Source organism: Balaenoptera musculus, chromosome 16 (genome assembly GCF_009873245.2).
Source record: "Balaenoptera musculus isolate JJ_BM4_2016_0621 chromosome 16, mBalMus1.pri.v3, whole genome shotgun sequence".
In the NCBI taxonomy this organism is placed as follows: domain Eukaryota; kingdom Metazoa; phylum Chordata; class Mammalia; order Artiodactyla; family Balaenopteridae; genus Balaenoptera; species Balaenoptera musculus.
The window spans coordinates 70,048,857-70,070,427 of NC_045800.1; the positions used below are offsets into that span (position 1 = coordinate 70,048,857).

General features: G+C 36.3%; 1 protein-coding gene across 8 annotated transcripts in view; it reads left to right on the plus strand.

Moving 5' to 3' along the window:
- Positions 1-21,571, plus strand: part of JMJD1C (jumonji domain containing 1C) — a 318,677-nt gene that overhangs the window by 55,617 nt on the left and 241,489 nt on the right. For 3 of the 8 annotated variants that reach the window (XM_036829653.1, XM_036829654.1, XM_036829655.1), the window contains exon 1: positions 5,819-6,209. The exons of 1 other annotated variant lie outside the window; for it this stretch is intronic. In XM_036829653.1, coding sequence (XP_036685548.1) covers positions 6,042-6,209 — 168 coding nt within the window. In that variant the 5' untranslated portion in view covers positions 5,819-6,041. Of the gene's footprint in view, positions 1-5,802; positions 6,210-21,571 lie in introns of those variants that run through there. 4 more of the 8 variants (XR_005016920.1, XM_036829657.1, XM_036829660.1 and 1 more) reach the window with 3 other exon arrangements.

Below are 21,571 nucleotides of genomic sequence, written 5' to 3' on the forward strand. Positions count from 1 at the left end.
AGCTTTGCCACTACTGACACACGTGGTAATAGTGAAGGCTTGTGAGAATAATACATAACCCTTTAGGAACCTGACCTGTTGATAAATGAAGGAGCTAATGTAACAATTGAAGATGAAAAGTGCAAACTGCCATCTAGCATATGCATATTTTAATGGTAGTTAATAGTGGAAGCATTTGTGTGAGGGGTGACAAACAAGAAGTCCTATGGGACACCCCGGGAAGACTCTTGCTGTATGCTCAATGGCAACTTTTCATTTATTCTTTTTCTTATAGTTGCTCATTCTATAATGAGAAATTTTCAGTGCTATTATGTTCATTCTTTCTAAATTAAAAAAATTATCATTGAAAATCATATTTGAAGTCTCATTTTTAACAGAGAAATGTTGAAAAGAAGTGGTGGGTTCTAGCACATCCAGAATTTGAATTGGAAACTAGGTAACAAATGTGGAGGCCCAGTAGAGATTTCTTTATTTCTCCTTCCTTCCTTTCTTTTCACCCTCTTTTCGTCTTTCTCCCTCTTGCTCCTTCCACATGGCATCAAGAAGACAGTCAGAAAGTTATGTTTGTATGTTACCTCCATCAAAGACATTATTTGAGACTGTTCTCTTTGGAATACCAAGAATAGACTGGTGTTTAGCATATATACTTATAGGATCATTTTGGGGTTTGCATTAAATTGGTAATTTGGTAACAGTGAAAGTTTTTCTTGTGAGTTGTAACCCTTTCTCTGTATCTCTTCTTTAGAAATTATCCTCAGGAACCACCTTGCTTTTCTGGTGAAGCTCAAGTTTTATGAAGGCTTTACATTGTACTTCCATGATGAAATGAGATAATATATGTAAGACATTGTTTTAAAGGTGATGAATAACCCTGTGGAAAGAACATGAACTCTTGTTTATGACCCTCAATTGAGAGATTCTAAGTTCCTCTTAGTTGGGTTGTATTTAGAAAAAGGTACATTTTTTGCGATGTTCATTCGTTAATTCAATAACATGTATTGAGTGTCTATTCTGCTCAAGTCTTAGTGGATGCTGGGAGTATTGTTATGAACAAGATAAATTGTCCTTGCTTTTATGGAGCTTATAGTCTGCCAAGGGAGACAAATATAAAACAGTCTTTTACACAATAAATGTTATAAATACAATTGTGATAAGTACTAAGACAAATGGGAAAAGTTTTGAAAATCCATAATTGGGGATTTGATAGTCTTGGAATCAGATGGCTTCCTTAAGGAAGTGACATTTGAGTTACTTTATCATTATCATAAATGTGGTTGAGGAATTCAGTTTAAATAAGTGCTTAGGGAAATACCTAGATAAGTATTAGTTAAGGTTTAATAATAAGCATGATAACAAATTTATATTCCATTCTATTATTGGTCTTCTGTTTGCAGAATTCAGTTGAAACTCCTGGCTTTCTTCATTTTAACATTGGCTTCCACAGTTCCTAGATATACTCATATAGTCTGAGCTCATAACCCAATCCAGTCTTTACATTTGGCAGTAAATAAAAGCCTCCAAATTATAATAGATTTGAAAATTATTTGTTAAAATGCACTAAACTTACCTTGTATTCCATTCCAGGAATACTTCCTTAAATATTAAACAAACCAAGGCATTTCTATTGTCTATCTTTCCAGATAGACTGAACTTCTTAAGGACAGAGGCCCTATCTCCAGAACCTTGCAGGATGTGAGACACATAGTAAGTGTAAAATAAACAAATCAGTTATGGATAATCTGTGTTAAATAAGGAGGAAACAACTTGGCAACTGACCTTCTTGTTTCATTTAAGTTACTTTTTAGCATAATACAGAGGCTTTGAATCATAAGGTCTGGTTTTGAATTCCAGTTCCTTAATGTGTATTCCCAGGCAAATAACTAATTAAACTTCTGTAAACCTCATCTTCTTCATCTTTAAAATAAAGATTTATTTACATGCGATTACATGTGTAAAGTACTTCGCATAGTGTTTGGCACATAGTAAGTGTTTCACAAATATTGTGGCTAATATTATTACAAGATACAGATCTTACTTGGCTTACGGTAGGGTTACCTCTAGATAAACCCATCAGAAGTTGAAAATATCCTAAGTTGAAAATGCATTTAATACACCTAATCTTCAGAACATCATAGCTTAGCCTTGCCTACCTTCAGCATGCTTAGTATACTTACATTAGCCTACAGTTGGGCAATATCATGTAATATTGATATATTAATATCACATAGCATATTTTATAATAAAGTGCTGCATATCTCATGTAATTGATTGAATCCTTTACTGAAGTGAAAAACAGAATGGTTGTAAGTGTATATCAGCTGTTAACCATTGTGATTGCATGGCTTGACTAGGAGCTGCAGCTTGCTGCCATTGCTCAGCATCAAGAGGGAGTATCGTACCACCCTTACTAGCCTGGGAAAAGATTAAAATTCAGAATTCAAAGTAAGGTTTCTACTGAATGCATATTGTTTTCACATTGTCCTAAAGTTGAAAAATTCTACATCGATCCGTCCTTAAGTTGAGGACTGTCTGTACATGCACTAAACTTTTTTACCTATTTGTTTTATCTGTGATGTTTAAAATATATACCTATAGTGATGCAGGATACTGGTATGTGTTAGAGCAGAAAGTTGGCCCTTTCTATAGTTAAACCAAGTGAAAAAGTAAAAAATTAATAACTAGTTGTTTATGAAACTAAATTTGATGAACTACTAATTATTGATAATTAAGTGGGTAATTGTGGCACTTATCATTGTAATGAATACATTGTCTTCCTTTATAAGTCAGGTTTTTTAATAAACCAAGTAGATTTTATAAATAAATTTTTGTAGACTTTTAAAAAACAAAACAATCCCCCATTTTATCTTGTATATAGATTAAGATAATTGGATGTACGAAATTTGCCTGAATTGATGTGTATGTGTGTGTGTGGATATATTTAATGTACATATTTGGATTTGGGGATGGAAAGAGTAGAAGATCTAGTCTATATATCTAAATTTTCAGCTTCTGTAAACTTAGTTATTTCAAGTACTTCTGTGTCACTGTCTTCATCTATATAGTGAAGTACTATAACTTACAACTATAGTATTATAACTTCTTTTCTTTACAGTTACTAATCCTGGCATTTTCTGAGGATCTTTATGAAAGTAAAGGATGTAAGGGAACCAACTGAACAAACAAATATTTTAAGGTTTCTAGTCTGACTTTAAATTTATTTTTATTCCATGTTATTTACAGTTATGAGTTGCTGGCAAAAATAATGTAAGTACAGTTGACTATTGAACAACTCGGGGGTTAGGGGCGCTGATCCCCAGTGCAGTAGAAGATCTGAGTATGACTTTACAGTCGGCTCTCAGTGTCAGAGGTTCTGCATCTGTGGATTCAACCAACTGGATGGGGTAGTACTACAGTAGTACTTAAAGGGAAAAAAGCCTGCATGTAAGTGGACCCACGGTTCAATCCCATGTTGTTCAAGGGTCAACTGTACTCCCTGAAACAAAGCAAAAAAATGCCAGCAAACAAACAAAAATCCTTTAAGGCCGTTTTATTTTACACTTAAAAAAATGCACTTCAAGTTTCTCCAAAAGCAAAACATCCACACATTAGTGATTTGTTGTTGTTGTCATTGAACCCTAGGTACTGGTTGTAGTCAAGGGATTCGTAGACTGCTATCTGGAATATAGTTCTAAGAATATAAGATGTTTGAAAATGTTATGAAGATATATGGCCTTCTGAAAAACTTTTTGTTTTTGCATTTGAAATGTTTTGATTGATTTGGTTGATTGACATGCTTTTCAGAGCACTTGAAAGGACAGCATTCTACATATAGAGAGGGTTCCTAGGGTCCATTTAGAGGAGCTTGCCTACAAAATTAAAATCAGCTGGCAGTTTTATGTAAGGCAACAGGACAACCTAGACTCTAAAAATATCATTTAGTGAATGGTATTTATGTGATAATAGTGTTATTTGCATCTCTTTTCTCAGACGACTTTATATTTTCTCACTTGCTCCCAGACTATCACTGAGATTAGGAAGCAGGCAATTTCAGTTGTAGCAATTGTGTCATGCCAGAGATCACAAAGCAAGTCATTGATAAATTGGTATCTGAATTTAGATCTTCTTACTCTGTTTTTTTCTCTTTCCACATGTTAGATTATTTTCAGCAGGTTATTTTACTGGCTCCTTAATCCACATTGAGACTTTATAGAAATCTTAGTCTGTAGTTCTCAAGGTAATTTGCTAAGTATTATACAGTATGTACTAAAAGAGTGGACTTGGAAATAAGATGGCACAAGTAAAATTAAATTTTTCTCTCAACTTGCCAGTATGCATTTCTAGATATGGTTTTCCTTTGTTATCTATTACAGTTCTACATTTGGTCTTTAGAGTAGCAAAATTAGACAATGATGATTAAAATCTGTCTTGTAATTGTGGTTTTTAACCTGTTAGCTTCGGCCATGTATTTTCCATTTCAAACAGCTCAGCTTGGGTGTTGTAAGAAAGCAGATAAAAGCCTTATGTCTATTTTAAATATTCAAATTTCTAGTGTAAATTCCTTTACAAAGGTAACTTTTTTTTGGTGGAGGCTTAGAAAAATCTTTAAGAAACCGAAATTTAGAAAAAGTTTTTATTGGACTAGAAGAATTTTGGGAGTTGATGTAATCACTAGTGGCCGTGAAAAAACCCCACAACTGGGATTTTGAAAACTACCTTTTAAAAAACACTATAATGCATGTCTGAAATCGAACTTCTCACCGACATCTATAGAGGTTTGGTTTAGAAGAATTGAAGGGTTAGATCAAAGAAGGAGTAATTGTTCTAAGTTGGAGATCTGTACGTGTATGGGTTACAAAGTCCTGTTATGATTGGACGGGAAGTAAAGATAATTTATTTTCCTGAACTATGATTGGCTAAAATACTTTTCTTTCCACGGTATTTTCTACCAACTGAATCCGGAGCCTTTCCCTGTTTTTATTATCCGATCAGTGAGTTTGGCGTACGTACTAGTACTAAAAGTACTCAAATTGGTGCAGAGACTGTGAATTTTAAGAATGTTTACAAAAAGCCCTCAACCGGATGTTTGGCTTTCTTACAATAAAGCAGTAGCGAGGTGTAAATCTCTGAATAGCTCAAACCCGTAATGAGCATCGCCCCAAAACAGGAAGAATGAAAGGATGACAGTGTTATCTTCATTTTCATTTAAAGTCGTGGACTGTGTTTCTGTCGTGACCGAGTTCTGTGGGCTTAGTTTTCAGTTGAAAGTGTTGCTCTGTTTTGCTGCTGGGACTACGGGACTGTTAATTCAGGCAAAATTGAGGCTAACTCAGACTGCAGGCGCCATGTGTTCTGAAAAACATCACTCTGGAGATGCGGCTTTTAACCTTGAGTTTGTTTTGTGACCCAGAGTGGAACCAGCACACTTCACTTTCACCTCACCCCCAACTCCCCCACTTCTCAGGGAGCGACGAGTAGAGAGGTGGACGTCAAACACTACGTTTCTGAACAACTGCACTCCCTTCTCCCGCCCCACTCTCTCTTTTTTTATCCTGGCTGGTCCCGCAGACGCTGCTGCAGCGTCGGGCACTACTTTCCGTCTGCGGTGGTTCCTCCGACCCTCTCCCGCGGCTCCCTCCCCCAGCCCGCGCCGGCGGAAGGAGACGCGAGGCGCTCCCTCAATCACGCTAGTGGATGGGGAGGCGGAGTAGTACTGGCCGCGGCGCGGTGGCAGTAGCGGCCGGCGCTGCCTCGGGGCCTGAGCCGGCCGTGTGGAAATTTCTGTCCGTTTCTTTCTTTTATTTGTGGAACTGCAGCCAGAGGCTGCAAGTCGGGGAGTCCAGGGGAGTGTTGAGGACTGTGAGAGACCGAGGTCGCTGTGCCCTTCTGGGCAGAGCGGCCGGTGCGCCCCCGAGCCTGCGCTCGCTCGCGGGGCCGCCGCCTTCCCTAGGTCAGCTGTCCTCGGCATGGGCGGCCGGTAGGAGCGGGGTTTCGGTGATTTCCTGGCAGCTGAGGAGGCAGCGGCCACTTCGGCAGCGACGGCTATGGCGGTGGAGACGCGGCCGGAGCTGGTGGGGAAGCGGTTCCTGTGCCTGGCGGTCGGCGAAGAGGCGCAGCCGGAGCGCGGGGAGAGCGGACGCTGCTGGCGGGGCTGGCGAGCGGGGGTTATCCGAGCGGTGTCACATAGGGACAGCCGCAATCCCGACCTGGCGGTAAGAAAGCAAACTCCCCTCAGCCTCCCGCCCGCGGCCGCAGCCCCACCCCTTGGTCTCGCAGCCGCACCTTGTGGGGTTACCTCTGGCACCTGGCTCAGCCCGGCCAACTGGCGGTCACGCCCCTCTCCTGCGCTCTGGGCGGGTTTGCCCACGTGCGCTGCCAGGATCGCCTCCTCCCCGCGAGGAGCTTCCCCAGCGGGGGCGGTGACCCCCTCGGGACTCCCCGGCGCCCGCCCGGGCCCTTTGGCCGCTATCCGGGAGGGATTCGGCCGCGGCTTCCCCTGCGGCGCCCCGGCGGCCGCGGAGACCTTACGGAAAGGCGGGGCTGCCAGCCGTGTGCTGCGCCGGTGGGGGTGGGGGTGGGGGTGGGGGCGGACCCCTCGCTCGTGGCGGTAGGGGGCCAGCTTCACCTGCCTCTCTTGTGTGAAAGTCTTAACAGTGCAGGCGTTGGAGACTGAAAACTTATCCCGTAAGGTTGCTGAAGGGGAGGGAGAAAAGGAAGGAGACAGATCTCTGGTTTTCCAGTCTGTCCTGGGATTCGTGTGTGTTTCCGAGGCAAAGGCCCTGGCGGTGGCGGGTGCCCTGATTCAACCTTTCTCTACAGTAGATGCTTGGATTTCTAACAGAAAACGATGAAAATGAAAACTTTTGGTTTGGAGGGCCATGGAAATTAACCTCTCTCTCCCTCCCTCCCTTCTTTCCTTCCGTTTGTTTTTTCCATAGTGTTGTGTTTTTTTGTTGGAAGGGAATAGTGCTTTAAAGCCATCCATTCCTGGGTTTTATATGATTTTAAATGAAGCAAGAAATATTGTGAGTTAAAACGTTTAAGACTCTGCAGAACCTTAAAGTGTCTTTTTCTTTGCTTGCTTTCCCTTACTTGTGATACTGCCAGTGTTTTCTTTCAGTAATGTAGGAGTGTGCAAGATTCTGAGACGGGATATGCTGTTAGTGTTCCAATAACGTTTTCACTGGGGGACATGTTGGAGTTAGGGAGCCAAGGAGAGGCAAGACATTGACTAGGCTTTGAAAGATTGACTTATGAATACATAATCCATGAAATTTATTGGTAATACTGTGGGGTATTTAATTTTTCAGTGGATATTTAAAATTTGGGAACTTTCTTTTTGTTTATATGCAGGTTTACAATTCCGAATTTACATGTACATATGTATCTTAATACTTTTGTCGGAGTTTTTGCTAACCCCGGTTTCATGAATGTAGTCAGTGATACGGTTTCTTGCGGCGTGTATTAATGTCGACTTGATACTGCAAAATATGTTTGCAGAATAGAGGTAATTTTGGAGATTCTGGTTGGTTATTCTCGTTGAAAAGAAGAAAAAGAGAATCTTCCTTAAAAAAAACAACCCAAACATTTCTTAATGGTTCTACAAATTGTGGCAATTCAATAAGTTTGTGTAAAAAGCATGTGCTGATTTTATTTTTTCTCCTTTTACTCTGATATGTTACAGTCTTGGCTTTATGTGGAAGATAGATTATGGGTCAGCATTTTTAAATTGTTTCAAAACAAACATATTTTGTGTTTTCCTAAAAATTTTGTGTTTTGTTTTAGTAGATACATGAAAATTGGGAAGTATAGTTTTAAATTACGAATGTCATTGGCAACAGTCAAGTTATCGAAGTTAAATATATTAAAAAAATTACTTTTTTGTATGGGGATTTAAATGATATAAGGAGGGGGGTTTACACATACCATGTTTGAAAAGGCAAGATAATAAATTGGGTATTTAAAAATGAAAAGTATACGTGGATGGAGGGAATCAACTGGAAAGAACAGGAAGGAGTTTCCTCAGATGATGGAAACTTTTTGCATCTTGATGATTACATGGGTGCATACATATGTCAGAACTCATTGAATTGTGCACTTAATATCTGTGCATTTCCTACATACAAATTTTACCTCAAAAATGTGTTTTGAACTATAACTATGTGAACCTTTGACAGTTTTCCTTTAACAGTCTTTACTTAAACAATTTATGTTGTTACAGTGTAATCTGAGTTTTTTAGCCTGGGACCTACAGATTTAGAGTTACTCCCAAACTTTCTTATATTTCTTTTTTTGCATTCATATTTTCTAAGTTAAACTTGGGACAGTTTAGCATCACCAAAATGCAATTTGCCTTGTAGACTTTTGTTACTGCAGAATAAATCAAGCCCAAAGGAGCTTTATTAATTACTTTTGTGGGTTTTTTTTTGGTTACAAATATATGTAATTTAAAAACTGCAAGTTCATTAGGAATCTCAGATATGTATGTATTTATGGCACATGATTTGGAAGGATAATTATCAGAACTTGAAAGTAGGGGATGCTTTGTCTCAAAAGTTAGTCAGTTATTCTTATTTTTGGTCTTATATATGAGGAATTTCCACATGCATTAATTTTCTATACTACTGTTAACTAATTATCACAACTTTGGTGATTTAAACAATACGAATTGATTATTATAATGGTTCTGGAGATGACAAGTCTAACTTCTGGGTCTCCATGGGCTAAAATCAAGGTGTGATTAGAACTGTGTTCTTTTCTGGAGGCTCTAGGTCTCATTTTTAGAAGCAGCCCACATTCATTGTCTCGTGGTCCTCTTCCTCCTTAAAAACCAGCAGTTTATGTCTCTCTGTGTTTCTCTAGTCGCATCTCCCTCTTGACTCTCCTGCTTCCCCTTACACTTTTAAGTGCCCTTGTGATCATATTGGGCCCACCCAGATAATCCAGGATAATCTCCCCATCTGCTAATTAACAACCTTAATTCCATCTGAACCCTAATTGTCCTTTGGCATGGAGTTTAACATAGTTACAGGTTTCATGTATTAGGACATGAGCATCTTTGAGGTGGCATTATTCTGCCCACCACACCATGGTAGCAAAAATATTCTTTTACAATATGACCATGATTTGATATAAATAAATTAAGGCTAAAATTATTGTACTTTTTCCTGCTGCGAGTTTTAGCGATATCACTATGTGATCTCTTAAGTAAATGAGCTTAATTTGTAGAAGTTTTACTCAGCTGTGCTTGTATAATTTCACCTATTTTGTTGGTGACTTTTAAAAAAATGGCTTGAAAAATCTTCTGGGGTATCTTGGAATTACATTAACCAACAAAAGACTTTATCTGAACCCTTTTAATTCAGGAGGACCAAATAGTTGATTAAATTGAAATACGTAAAATATATTATGAGCCCTCAGCATGTTTTCTTTTTTGTAGCTCCATTGTTTAGAAAGGTTCTTGATTTGTTATACATGTTAAACGTTTATTACTGCCCTACTTTTTGAGGAACTTTCTAGAAGATTGATAGTATTATGGAAGGAAAGCTGACAGTTGAGAAAAGTAGGGTTGCATAATATTCAACCTTGAATAATATTGTCATGCTAATTATAGAGCAAAAATTGATTTACTTTACTCATTTTACTTCCCTTGCACAACTTAACAGCCCTTTATTTACTTGCTTATTTATTTATCCATCCATTCAGTCACTTACCCATCTACCTTCCCTTGAAGCTTAATGTGATTGCATCATTGTTTCAAGCTAATCCTATCCAAAGTGTGAGTATTTTTAAAAAATGTCTCAGGTTTTCATAAAACATTCCAGGTTACCGTGACATTTTGCAATGTCGTTGAAAATCATTTTTAATCTGGTTAGAGACCTCCCCACTGGGATTCCTCATTTTGGATGCAATCATCTATTTTCCCGCAAAAGTTTCCAGTTTTTTTTTTTTAATAGTGATTTCTTTAATTTATTTATTACTTATTTATTATTTATTTTTTGGCTGTGTTGGGTCTTCGTTTCTGTGCGAGGGCTTTCTCTAGTTGCGGCAAGCGGGGGCCACTCTTCATCGCGATGCGCGGGCCTCTCACTGTCACGGCCTCTCTTGTTGCGGAGCACAGGCTCCAGACGCGCAGGCTCAGTAGTTGTGGCTCACGGGCCTAGTTGCTCCGCGGAATGTGGGATCTTCCCAGACCAGGGCTCGAACCCGTGTCCCCTGCATTGGCAGGCAGCTTCTCAACCACTGCGCCACCAGGGAAGCCCAAGTTTCCACTTTTCCAAAGTCCTCTTTTTTTTTCTTTTATCTTGGACTTTAGTCTTGCAGATTAAAATCTTAAGAGTGTGATGTTTGTGTTTGAGTCTGCTTCTTGAGAATAAAATTCCCAGAATTTTGCACTCAACTTTGCGCTGTGTTGCATAAGAGGTTAGATATTTGCTGAGTGAATGAGAAGTTGAAGTACATTATACCTGATAGATCTTCATACCAAGGACCCAGTCCTGTTTCAAATGAAATAGAAACTGCTCTGGAGCTCCTGAGAATGGACACTTAACAGATTCGCACTTGGGATCTCTGGATCTTGGGTCAGTTATTCTTTTTCCCCTGTAGAATATTATTTCTATTTTTACACAAGAATCCTTTTGAGTCAGTCTCCTTTATATTAATATATTGCTTGAAACAAATACAGAGTCAGGGAAGAAGTAAAGTCATAATAAAGGAAGGAAGATATTAACTGAAGTATTCAAAAATTCAGGAAGGGATGCTAGGAACTGAATTACATCTTGATTGCAACATAAAAGAAGAACACAGATACAACAACAAAGGCAACACACACACACAAATAAAAACTTCTGTTACTTGGTGAAAGACACTAACTCTGTTTTTTTAATGTCAGTAGAGAAATATGAAGATATTTTGTGTACATTGAAAAAAAGCGGTTTACTTATAATCATGGAACATTTTTCTGTAGCGCTTATAAAACTTTCCTCCCGCTACCATTAATACTAAATTTGATAAAATCTTGAAGAGTTCTTTGGGGACTCATTATTGGATAGAAAGGAGCAAATGCACACAGTTTCTAAATGCTCATACCAAGTTGCTTTCTGAGTGATGTAATATAATTTTAAATCTCTTTCACAAGAACAGTGTTCTCAGCAAATGTTTTATTTGAAGTACAATGAATCAATGTGAAGTTACTTGAAAAGTAGTTGTTATCTAATAGTCTCTTGTCAAAAACTCAGATTGAAAGTTTCTTGTAGAGAAATGAGAAGTATGGCAATTATTGTTATCTATTTTTTAACTTGAAAATTACTCTCTGTCTAATAAAAAGCATTCTACAATTAAAAAAAAAAAGTACCAGGTTTTAGGACTTCCCTGGTGGCCCAGTGGTTGGGACTTGGCCTTCCAATGCAGGGGGTGCAGATTCGATCCCTGGTTGGGGAGCTGGGATCCCACATGCCTCATGGCCAAAGGACCAAGAACATGGAATGGAGGCAATGTTGTAACAAATTCAATAAAGACTTAAAAATGGTCCACATCGGGAAAAAAAAAAAAAATCTTAAAAAAAAAAATGTTATCAGGTTTTTTCAGTACCCAAAAGGAACAAAAAATCATAGTATTGTGTTTCATAGACCAAACATGTAAATTTGTTTGTATTTGGGGGAATTTTCTAATGGTCACTTAGTGAGGAGTAGCTAACCTTGTAATACAGATTTTAAGCTGTTCTAAACTGTACTACCTGTAGATTAAAGTTACTTTGCAGATCTTATATGTCCTAAATGTAAGTATCTTAAATATGAAAACTATGTTTTTCTGCTTAGCTGTCTCTTCATTTAAGTTTCATATTGAGTTGGTAGTATTTGATTCTTTAAGTTTTGTTAGGATAATTCTTTAGGTAAATCTAAAATGTATATCATGGTGTTGTAATATTGCTAATACTAATTTTTGGTCTAGGCACACAGTGTTGAATGAATGAATGAATGATTTTTACTTCATTGCTCAGTATGACCTGGATAAGTTAACCATAGGGAAAATTGGTTTAGCTGGTAGGTAGAAAAACTTTTATGTCTGATTTGAGTACATACAGGTTCCCCCCCTGCCCTTGAATTTATATTGTGATTGGTCCTAAAGACTTATGTACAGGAAAATAAGTATGTAAACTGTAGCTGTGGTGGCACGTAACTTGTGCAGTTGTAACCACTAGCTGGCTTTAAAAGTAGATAGCCACCCAGTAAATGGTGTGAAGTGTATGTTTCTGTGTAAAATTAAATGAAGGAGGTGTTTTGTTTTTTCCCTTTTGACCTGTCATAGATATATTCTGGCACGTATTTTGATGCCATTAATTTAAAATAGAGAATGTTTTCATTCATTAAGGTAATTGGACTAAAGACATTTTAGTATGAGAACTCTTAGCTTCATATAGGGAAGACGTTGCATTTGAAAGTAAAAATGTCTGGATATTTCCACGTAATCAAAAGTATGTAGGCTATTTTCCTGTGTTTATAGGTTTAATGTGTTACTTTTGACAATTGTGAGTTATGAGCAAAGAATGTTTTCAACTCTCAAACTCATATTTTGTTTCTCCTTTACATATTTAGTATAGTACCTAACATTAGGTGTTTAGTAAATGTTCATTGAATGGCAAATAAATGAATGAATATCATCAATTTCTTGTGTACTTTAATTCATACCAACCATCTCAATTATCAGTGACTATTTACTCGTAATTTTGAATCTCTTTTTTTGTTGTGTGGAATTGTGTACCTTAGTGGTTACTTCCCCATATTCATTGTCTATTGTGTGGTTTGACTAAAGGGTGGGCCTGGGTATTCCTAAGCCAATCAGGAAATTGAACTCCTCTGGTTACACTGATGGGTATAGGCCCTAAATAAGTCCAGTCAGAATGAAGGCAAGGGGTATTGTGTGGGTGTGAATCTGGAATTGCCACAGCCATTTTCCTACTTTAAGGTAAACCAGTTTGAGGACAAAGTTGACATAATAGAGGCTAACAGAATTGAAAAGGCAACAGAAAAAATATGGCTGATCAAGTTGTTTTCTGAAGCCTAAATACAGCTATTGGATTTTTCACTTACGAGATTTTTCATTATGGAAGAATAAATTGAGTTTATGTCTGTTTTTCTTGGTGTGTCTCTTCTTTGGAACTAAAAGCATGTTAACTGATATACATGGTAATGTTCCTTTGCCTTTTTTTTTTTTTTTGAAGGCATATGAAAGGCATTTTCTTGACACTCTTGTTTGTTATTTAAGGTTAAGGCAGATTTTTGCTTTATAATTTTGAATAATTTCAGTAGTGATTTTCAAGAATGGTGATATGTTCTGCTTTATTGTGTCCAGATGTATTACAGAGCTTTGAAAAATTAATGTATATGAAACATAAATACCTAATTTTCTAAATAATTAAAAATAAGAAATACCATTTGAATTTTTATGTCAGGAAGTATGCCATAAACCCCTCATTGTTAAAGAGAAATTTCAGCAAATAGATATCATTAATATTTCAGAAATTAAAAAAGAAATGGCAACCTTTTCTTTTTTAGGCTGTAAACCATAAATACTATATTTTTCTACTCTTGTCACTGTTGGCCTGATTTTTAATGGTGGCAGTTTGGTAGTAACAAATACTGCTGATTTCATTTGTTTCAAGATTTGACAGTGATTACATTTCTGCCTGATGCCCCGATAAACATTTTTTTCTATGTGGGTTTTTAATAAACTTGTGTTTTATTTGATATAAAATTCTTAATCTGACAAATCTGTAAGGGTTATATAATTTATCCTTTAAGATTGTTGCTTACTAAATACTGAAATATTCTAAGATGTTGAAGCATTCTCTGAAATTATCTAATTGGGTGGAATCTTTTCATGTAGAATTTATGGTTCATTTTATATTTTAGCTATTTTATGGAATTATATTAGTAAACCCTTTGAAAATATTTTCTTCTTATAATATAGAACCTATTGATTTGATTATAGAATACATGGTTAATGAGTAGAAAACAGCTTATTATTCATTTACTGTTTGGTTGGACTTGGTGCTAAAATTCTAAGGTTACAACATGGTCTAGTCCAGTTTCCCGGATGCAACCAGTAGGAACTGTGAGTCATACAGGATTTGAGCAGGGTAGATAAATGCTTAGACCTTTGAATTAAAAAGTGTGAATATAGTGATACCTGCCTATTGGGGTTTATTGGCTAGTACACTCGTTTGGAATGAATAAAAATTTTGGATTACGTATTTCTTAATAGATTGCAGATTTCAGGTACAGTATTTCATCTATATTTGTTCAAACCAGCATAACAAAATAGATCTTAGTAGAACATATTTTGAAATTAGTTTGAATAAATAGGAATTAAGTATAAGTATATATAATAATACATAACTGATCACTTAAAAGAAACATTTCTTAAAGGTACACTTAACATTGTACTTGATTTATAGTTTGGGCCTCAGTTTTCTTATTTATCCCGTTCAGTGAATGGAATTGGTCTAGAGTTCAGAGCATTTCCTATTCTGTAGTTCTAGAATTGTGATGTTAATAGTTTTTTTTTTTTAACCTGTAATGTCTTAGAATAAAGTGTCTTTTAAGCAAAAATAAATTTCTGGTCTGTCCCAAAAGCTCTTAATTCTGAGTTAATGAAACATTTCATTATGACATGTCTGTTGTGTTTTGTTATTACAAAAACCACAATTCTATGTAAATAATGTGATTTCTGTTCAGTGTTTCTTTTGGATGATCAAAATGAGATCATAGGATTTGGATTTTTATGGTTGAATAAATTGAGGTAGAATAAAGAAAAATATCTGAAGCCTTCAATATTGGATCTTAAAATAATTTAGCATATATATTTCTTCATGCACTTGGAAGTTTTGATCAGTTACATTTAATTCTTGGTGAAAATACCCTATGGTTCAAATCGATTAAAAGAAGTCAAAAATTGCTTCTCCAAAGGGATATAGTAATTCACACTTTCAAAGTTAAAAAAAAAAAAAGAAAAAGAAAAAAAGCCCCATCCATTGCTATGATAAATATTCTCCCTGAACCTTTCTTTCTTGATTTTTGCAGCCCCATGATTCAAGTCCTCTTGGAACTTCTTTTTTTAGTGACTACAGTTCCTCCCATCTTCTTAATTTAGTATTAGAAAGTCAGTCCTTTGCTTACTGTTTCTTTTTGTTTTATTTTTCAAATCTTGTTATTCCCTTTGGAGAATTTACTTGTACTTCTTTGCATCATTACTCACTAATCTGGAACTTAAGCATTGACCTTCAGTTGGAATCCACCATCTCTCCATTCTTCTTTGGTGTCTATATATGAATGTCCCACATTTGAGTCTGATTAATGTTTCTAAAATGTAGTTTATTATCTTCATGTGAAAAAGCTCCCCTTTTGAGATTTATCTTCAAGTCTCATCCGGGCTTGAAGATGCCTCATCCTTCACCTTTTCACCACCTACAATGTATGTATTTAGTGAGTTACACAAATTTCTTTCTTCAAATTACAATCTCTTCTACTCCCCACTCCCACCTCCCCTTTTATTCCAATTTGTGCTACCACTGAGTCCACACCTTCTTTGCCCTAGGCATGTATTAAGTGATCTTTTTACTTTAAAGTTTATTCCTTTTTCAGTCCGTTCTATTCGTTGTGGACAAATTACTCATCCTGTGTTTCCCTTTAGCTCACTTTAGTAGTTTTTCCTTCGCTTATTCGATAAAGTCCAGACTTCATTCTCTAATGCTTAGATGTGCTCAGTGTCTCTATCCTTTGAAATTTAAAATTAACTAATCCCCTGCATAAACTGTTGTGGTGTTTAGCGAAAGTCTTTCGTTGGAATTTTTTAAATATTATAACCCACTGTTAATGAAATCATAAAACCCATTTCTTGCTTTCGAATTTCATTTGCTGATAAAAAGTTTCTGATGTCAAACATTTCTCTTGTTAAAAATGGTATTACTTGGTATTGCATGAACTGAGTCCAATGAGAAAACAGATTCTTAATGAGTCAAATAATGTATAAAGTGTTAGTTATTCCATTTCTGTTCATGAAAGACAAAATCCAGTTTAACAACATTTTACACACTATTAATGAATCTGGAAATACGACTTTTCTTTGATTTTAAGCTAGACATTTTCCACATTTTAATGTTTCTGAAATTAAGGCATAATTTACATACAGTCCATGTCAAAAGCAACTTGTTTACCACTAGGCTGAATGTTAAGTGGCAGTGTAATGGTAGTAGTCGTGTCTGCAAAGTGTGTAACCTTAGTGTAGAACTTTTCAGTCTTAGTATTCTTTTAAACTTAATTACTGAGGATCCCATAGAGCTTTGATTTCTGTGGTTTATACCTATAGATATTTACTACATTAAAAAGTAAGATTGAATCGTTACAACGTAAAAGCACACATTCAGTTACCTGTCAGAACAGTGCTGTCACACTATATGTAGCCTGTAGAAAACTGCTCTGTACACTGATGAGAGAGTAAGATTGGAAAAGGCAAATAACATCCTGGTTTTATTGTGAAAGGTTTTGACCTTATAACCCCCTGAACGGGTTCAGTTACCCCTGAAAACCTGTGGTGAAGGTATCTGTTCATCTAATCATCTCCCTAGTTGGAAGTATCATGGCAGGTGTTTAAATTTTAAGTTGAATTTAGCTTCTTCATTTCAAATGTCTGCTAGTATTTGCTATGTTGCTCTATATTGCTATATATAAAAGAGTGTATTTTAAATGTAGATTTCTTGTCTCATGCCCTAGAATGTAGAAACAGTAGAACATGAAGTAGAAACTAAGTCAGCATTCCTGGAATAGATTTTAGAATTTTTCAAAGATAGGAGAGGTCTGTGTGACTAATTCATGTCTTGTGAAAGACTGTCACTTAGGAGCTGAAAAATCTGATTCACCTGTCAAAATTACTGAGTTTAAGTAAGACTCAGAAAACATCTTTAGAATCAGAGGAATATTGAAGAAGGAATGTATGTTTATGTTAATGTATGGATAAAGTTATGCATTGCCATTTAATGCAGAATGGCTTTATGTATATTTAATATAAGATTTATTTTTTCCCTAAATTGTTTTTCCTTAGATTGAATCTTAGCATCAAGGCAATACAGTACTAGGGAAGGTATTGAAACTGTGAAACAACTTAAAATTGGTAAACTGTTCCAATGTGTTGAATAGAACCATACTATTATTTTGGTCTGTCTTTATCTTCAAAACCACATTGATGAAATTATATAGATCAGATTTCAGAGTGTTTAACCTATTCCCTAAAATGTTCTATTGCCTTAACTTTCAAGATCTCTTATTATATTTTAATACCAAAGTGAATCATTTTAAGGGAAACCATTTAACTTTACATTGTTCATCTTAATAAAGGGAATAAATAATGAATATGAATATAGACTATTTGTGTCCTGTCTTTTCATAATGGCTTTGAAATATATAAACATATGTACATATTTATGGAAATAGTGATTAGTTCCCCTTGAACTAAAAGTTATAGCAGTAAAAAAAGTTTAGGTTAAAACTGCAAAAAGGAAAAAGGTAAATAAGCTTGTAAAGCGAGCTAACATAATACTGCGTTAAATTTGCTTCTGAATTTCTTAGTGTCCAGAGCAAAATGAGAATTGTGATGAATTACAATATCATTGATCTTCAGAGTGATTTTCACTAAGCCTTACTGGCTTTTTGGAGCTTTCTGAGGTCTGTTGGAAAAGTGAATGAATGGCCAGAGAGTATAGGAGAAAAGGAAGAAATCCTAGGGTACTGAATTCTGGTCCTCGACCCATTCATTTGGAACAGCTTTGATCTTATCAGTTTTATTTGATAATGATTTCTCAGGTCAAAAAAATTGGTTATGTATCAATAATTCTTTTTCCAGGGAGAAAGAAGTGTGCCATTTTTAAAGAGAAACTTTTCCTGACAAAAAATTCTTTAATTGATGACTTTTACATGGAAAATTAAGTAGTGTACAATTGTTAAACACAATGATTATTATTAAAACAAACAAGAACTTTCTTAGTAATTAAAGATTAAGGATGTAATTATAAAGTGACTCCTGATGAGGATATTCCTGCAAAAGATTAATTTCGTCCAGGTATGTAATTTTTAGTGATCAGTGGAACATGTAAGAGAAGAATCTGATATATATGTCTAAAGGCAGTGATTCTCAACCTTTTTTATATTTGTTGCAGTCTCACAGTGGATAGGGTTAAGCTTTAATGTGCATGAAAATCTTGGAGGGAGCTCCATATTTTAAATGCTAGTTTCTATACCTCATACCTAGATATTTTGATCTGCATTTTACTAAAATCTGCATTTTATTAAAATTATTTTATTAGGTACCAAAGCCACGTAAAAAGATACATCTAGAGTAATTTCACTCCCACCCCGTCCCCATCAGCTCAGTTTACTCTGCAACTCTTTTATTTTTATTTATTTATTTATTTTTCTGTCACTCTTTTAAATAACCATTTTTAGTAATTCAAGTGTCTTTCCAGGGTTAACTTATAAAGATAGGAGCAAGTGTACATGGTTTCATTCCTCCCATTCATATGTGATCAACCTGAGCATCACTAAAAGAAAAACACACATTATGAATCTACTGAGAAGATATGGTAGGAAGTACACCAATGAAGTATTTGTACTAAAAATTATGGAACTTGAGTATAATCAAGCTTCTACATTCAACCACTAATTTGCAGGACATATGAGGGTAGAGGCACATGTTAAACAACACCATGAGGATGCAGTCAGCTAGATCCAGGATGTGGGAAATTCTAGAACTAGAGCTGTGCTGTTGAATATTGTGGCAAGTTAAATTGATTAAAATTGAATATCAGTTCCTCATTCACTGTAGCCAATTTCAGGTTCTCAGTTGCTACATCTAGCTAGTAACTATGGTTTTAGACAGCACAAATAAGAAAATTTCCATCATTGCAGAAAGATCTATTGGATGCCACTATTCTAGAGTAAGCTTTAAAAGAATAGTCAACTTATCATACAGACTAGTAGAAGGGGAAAAAAATGGAATGATAAAAATAAAAGAAGGCAAGAAGAGAGACAAACATAACAAAGGTGAGACAAACAGCACAAAATAAGAGATTTAATTTAAACCCAGATATATCAGTAATTACATTAAATGTAATTGACTAAACATTTCTATTAAAAGGAAGGTTATAAAACTGGGAGGAGAGAACCCACAAAACACACTTACTGGGACTTCCCTGGTAGCACAGTGGTTAGGAATCTGCATGCCAATGCAGGGGACACGGGTTCGATCCCTGGTCCGGGAGGATCCCACATGCCGCGGGGCAGCTGAGCCCATGCACCACAACTACTGAGCCTGCACTCTAGAGCCCGTGAGCCACAACTAGTGAGCCCACATGCCGCAACTCCTGAAGCCCGTGTGTGTATAGCCCATGCTCCGCCACAAGAGAAGCCACTGCAACGAGAAGCCTGCACACCGCAACGAAGAGTAGCCCCTGTTTGCCGCAACTAAAGAAAGCCCACGCGCAGCGATGAAGACCCAACGCAGTGAAAAAAAAAAAAACAAATCCACGCTTATTTGCTGTTTATAACAAATCTATCTAAAACATAAGAATACTTAAAGGTGGTTGTAACAAGATGGGGAAAAAACTTCCATGCAAATACTAATTAAAGATAGTTGACGTGGCTATACTAAAGACAGTGTTTAAGAAAAGAAGCGTTATTTGGGATAAAGAGGCTTTGTTTACCATGGTAAGAGTTTATTCAGCAAGAAGATATAATTTCAGTTTTCTAAGTACCTGTGACATGACTTAAAATACATAAAGCTGGAATTTATAGAACTATTAGAGAAAATAGACAAACTTATAACCATAATGGGAAATTAAATAGCTGATAGAACTAGCAGTAAAATAACAGTAACAAATAGAATATTTAGAATAATAAGTACTTGCTTTGGCCATCTCACAAGGTAGTTGTGTGAATGAGATAGTATATGTAATAAATACACGGTCATTCAATATGAGTAAATATTTAATATGAATAAATACTGAAATACGTTTATTCAAAAAATATTTGAGCACCTTCTAATGACTGGTACCGTTTAAGACATGTGTTTTGTAAGGTATACAGCCTTAAATGTAAGATGTTGTCAGGTACAGTTACCAATTTTAAGTGCTTAATGAATGATAAGCAGTAATATCTATGGATTCGTAGAAGTGTGATACAGATTTGAAGGATGCATTCGTTGAGGAAACAGGATATTTTGGGCCCTGAAGAGTGACTGGCATAATATATTGGGCTGGCCAAAAAGTTCCTTCGATTTTAAAGTAAAAATAGAAGACACATTTTTCATTTTCAGCAAGAACTTTATTGAACAACGTATTCACCATTTTGTTCCACTACCTTCTGCCATTTTTCAGACAACTTCATAATTTCATCTTCCCAAAACTTTTTTATCTTTTTGAGCAAAGAACTGGTCCAGGTGCCTTTTACAGTCTTCCAGGGAATTGAAATTTTTTCCATTAAGAGAATTTCGTGAAGACGGAAATAAATGGAAATCCGAAGGTACAATGAAATGTCCGGTGAACATGGCAGATGACTCAGAACTTCCCAGCCAAGCTGTAACAGTTTTTGCCTGGTCATCAAAGAAACATACGGTCTTGTGTTACACTGATGAAAGATTGTGTGTTTTCTGTTGACTAATTCTGTACACTTTTCGTTGAGTGCTGCTTTCAGTTGGTCTAATTGGGAGCAGTACTTGCTGGAAATAATCGTTTGGTTTTCCGGAAGGAGCTCATAATAGAGAACTCCCTTCCAGTCCCACCATATACATAACATCACCTTCTTCGGATGAAGACCGGCCTTTGGTTTGGTTGCTGGTGGTTCATTTTGCTTGCCCCACAATCTCTTCCATTCCCCATTATTGTACAGTATCCACTTTTCATCGCTGGTCACAATTTGTTTTAAAAACAGTACGTTTTTGTTATGTTTCAGTAGATGATTGTATGCAGATATACGGTCAAGAAGGTTTTTTTCGCTTAACTTACGTGGAACCCAAACATCAAAGCAATTAACATAGTCAAGCTGGTGCAAATGATTTTCGGTACTTGATTTGGATATTTTGAGTATGTTGGCTGTCTCCCACATGGTATAACGTTGATTGTTCTCGTTGATTGTTCTCAGTTAATGTCTCGATTTGATTGCTATCAACTTCAACTGGTCTACCCGACCGTGGAGCATTGTCCAGCGAGAAATCTCCAGCATGAAACTTCGCAAACCACTTTTGACACGTTCTATCAGTCACAGCACCTTCTCCGTACACTGCACAAATCTTTTTTTGCGTTTCAGTTGCGTTTTTACCTTTCTTGAAATAATAAAGCATAATATGCCAAAAATGCTACTTTTTTCTTCCATCTTCAATATTAAAATGGCTATACAAAAATTCACCAATTTACAAAGTGAGAGAGTGGCATGGACATGTATACACTACCAAATGTAAAATTGATAGCTAGTGGGAGGCAGCCGCATAGCACAGGGAGATCAGCTCGGTGCTTTGTGACCACCTAGAGGGG